Source organism: Priapulus caudatus, unplaced genomic scaffold, assembly GCF_000485595.1.
Source record: "Priapulus caudatus unplaced genomic scaffold, Priapulus_caudatus-5.0.1 Scaffold821, whole genome shotgun sequence".
In the NCBI taxonomy this organism is placed as follows: domain Eukaryota; kingdom Metazoa; phylum Priapulida; class Priapulimorpha; order Priapulimorphida; family Priapulidae; genus Priapulus; species Priapulus caudatus.
This window is the reverse complement of record NW_014577882.1, coordinates 89,584-92,214: the sequence shown is the minus strand read 5'-3', so window position 1 is coordinate 92,214 and position 2,631 is coordinate 89,584. Positions and strand designations below refer to the sequence as shown.

At 47.7% G+C, this 2,631-nt stretch overlaps 1 protein-coding gene across 1 annotated transcript in view; it reads right to left on the bottom strand.

Annotated features, from left to right (window-relative positions):
* LOC106813762 (tetraspanin-33-like) overlaps positions 1-2,631 on the bottom strand; it is a 46,179-nt gene that overhangs the window by 17,740 nt on the left and 25,808 nt on the right. Inside the window, exon 2 of the mRNA XM_014817982.1 lies at positions 177-386. Coding sequence (XP_014673468.1) covers positions 177-386 — 210 coding nt within the window. The remainder of the gene's footprint in view (positions 1-176; positions 387-2,631) is intronic.

Below are 2,631 nucleotides of genomic sequence, written 5' to 3'. Positions count from 1 at the left end.
GGGAGGGAGGGAGGGAGGGAGGGAAGGAGAGAGGAAGGGAGGGAGGGAATGAGGGAGGGAGGAAGATAGGGAAGGAAGAAGGGAGATAGGGAGATAGGGAGATAGGAAGGGAGTGAGTGAGGCAGGGGGGCTAGAGGGTAATATGATTCCCAGCTGTAATTGACTACGGCTCTCACCGTTCTCAGCAGGCACGTGTTCTCTCGCAGAGCTCCCGTGCAGCCGAGGAAGGCGACGACAAAGGCGACCGAGCCAGCGATGAGCATCAGTGTCGCTGGGTCGAGTAGTGCGTAGGTTGTCGTCGCTCGCCCCGCCGCCGCCGCCGCCGCCGCTTGCTCCTTCTCTACGAACGCGTACAACCCGATGGCGGCCATAAAGCCACCACACACCTGCACAGACGGATAGATAGATATGTATATCCTAAAATTCAGCGGGTGGCCCAGCATATATAAATAAATAAATAAATAAATAAATATATATATATATATATACGGAGTGAGAGAGATAGGGAGAGGGAAGAAGGAGAGATAAAGAGAGAGAGAGAGAGAGAGAGAGAGAGAGAGAGAGAGAGAGAGAGGGGGGGAGAGAGAGAAAGATAAATCCACCATCCCCTTTAATAATCTAATATATATTTGTGGAAGTTTCTCTGTTCGTCTGTTCTCGATTCAAATCAATATGGGTCACTCTAGATATATGTCCAAGATGGCCATTAGATGTAACTTTGAATGCTGAATGTCATGGGCACATTGGATTTGGCCTCCGATGTCATCTGACATCGCAAAAGAAAAAAAATATTAAACAAGAGCCGCAGAGCGTCTGGGCTCATCTGAGGTCTGTTGCTACGGTTATAAACGTAACATTTAAGTCGTGCGTAGTGACACCTTTGTTAGCCGCAGATATGCAGATACGCAGTTGCGTACACATCATTTCAACAACCTTCTGCATTCTGCATACCTCCCTGTGCTGTACGCATTCGGCTATCCAGGCTTATTGGGTTTCTATATTATGGATGTGCCATGAATATGACAACACTGTCACGTTATTGAGGCAGTTGAGGAATCCATGTTTAACCCTCCTCTTGAGGGTCAAAAGTTTATTAAACACTTACTCTTCGCACGTCAGTGGAAAGCACATTTCATGGTCCTTTCAATAAAGTGATAAAAATGGTAGATCAGCGATGAAACAAAAATGTTTTTTACTCTGTCCATTTGCCCAGGTTATCAGAAAATGTCTGATATCTAACCTTTCCCCTACTGCCCTTTAACCTGTGACCTCCAATTTCGCACTGGTGATGGGTTTCCTGCCCATCACACTATACACCAAATATTAAGAGCATAGGTCGAGCCGTTAAGATTTGTGCCGCAATTCCGTATTTCCTCCTATACCTTAAGTTAAACGGAAAATATTTCCCCTCCGTTTACACATCTTGACCTTTGTGCTGGACACCGCGGCGGCACCTTAATTGGACTGCGCCTATGCTAACACGCTCTATTCACGCGAGTGTCGCTCGAACCTTGGAGTAATCATTCTGACTCAGAATCATTGTCATCATTCTCAGTCAGAATGCTTACACCAAGCTCGAACGTAAAGGCGCGAGAACGCTTTCTGCTCAGCCGTGCCAAGGTTTCTGGGTTAGTTAGCACAAACAGATCTCCCGCACCGTCCGCGAACGTCATGAAATGCTCGTTCCGTCGCTCAAATAAACGCCATAGCCGAAGAATACCAACGAACAATGGTAGAAAATAGGCTACGCGTTAATGTGGTGACGTCACGCACAGCAGGAGACGCGGGGTTTTCGGCGCTTGCACTTAACAAACGAAGTTTCTACAGAAATAAATGGCGCTCCCTGCCGCGGCTGCAGCTAGCTTCGAAGCAAGATATACGATGTCATAATGCATGTAGGATATATCGGGTGCGTGTGTTTTATAGGTGCTGAACTCTAGAATCATCCGATCTAAACAGAGTGCAGCAAAATAATTGGGACCTCGGCCGGGGCCGGGACCGGGACCGGGGCCTATATATAGACGCGCTGTTGTGCGTATCTCTCAAGGGAAACTACTTACTAGACTTCTTGCTCTATATCGCTAGAGCTGTCAGTTCTAGAGGACATGCGGTCCTGAGGGACTAGAGGATATGTGGTTTAAAGGAACTAGCGGATACTGGGTCTATAGGGACGAAATGATACGGGATCTATAAGGAGCTAGATTATATGGAGTCTATAGGAACTAGTTGATGTGGGGGCTATAGGGACTACATAGTACGGGGTCTATAGGGCCTAGATGATACGGGGTCTATAAGGACAAAATGATACGGGGTCTATAGGGATTAGATAATACGGGGTCTATAAGTACGGGAGTGGGAGGTTCACGGAATAGTTGGCACCGTGCTTTCGTCTGCCGGCCGAAATATGCGTACGCGAAGACTACCTTTCCGAGAACAAGAAATATTATTGAATAATAATTAACGAAATACATATTGTATCCTATAACGTAAAGATTCGGCGGGTGGTCCCTGTAATTTCTCACGTGGATTCTTTCTCCCGGGGGGGGGGAGTTTCCTTTAGCTTAGCACGGTTGCTGCTACGAGGAGGGGAGGAAGGAGGGGGGGGGGAGGGGGGGAGGGAGGGAGGGAGGG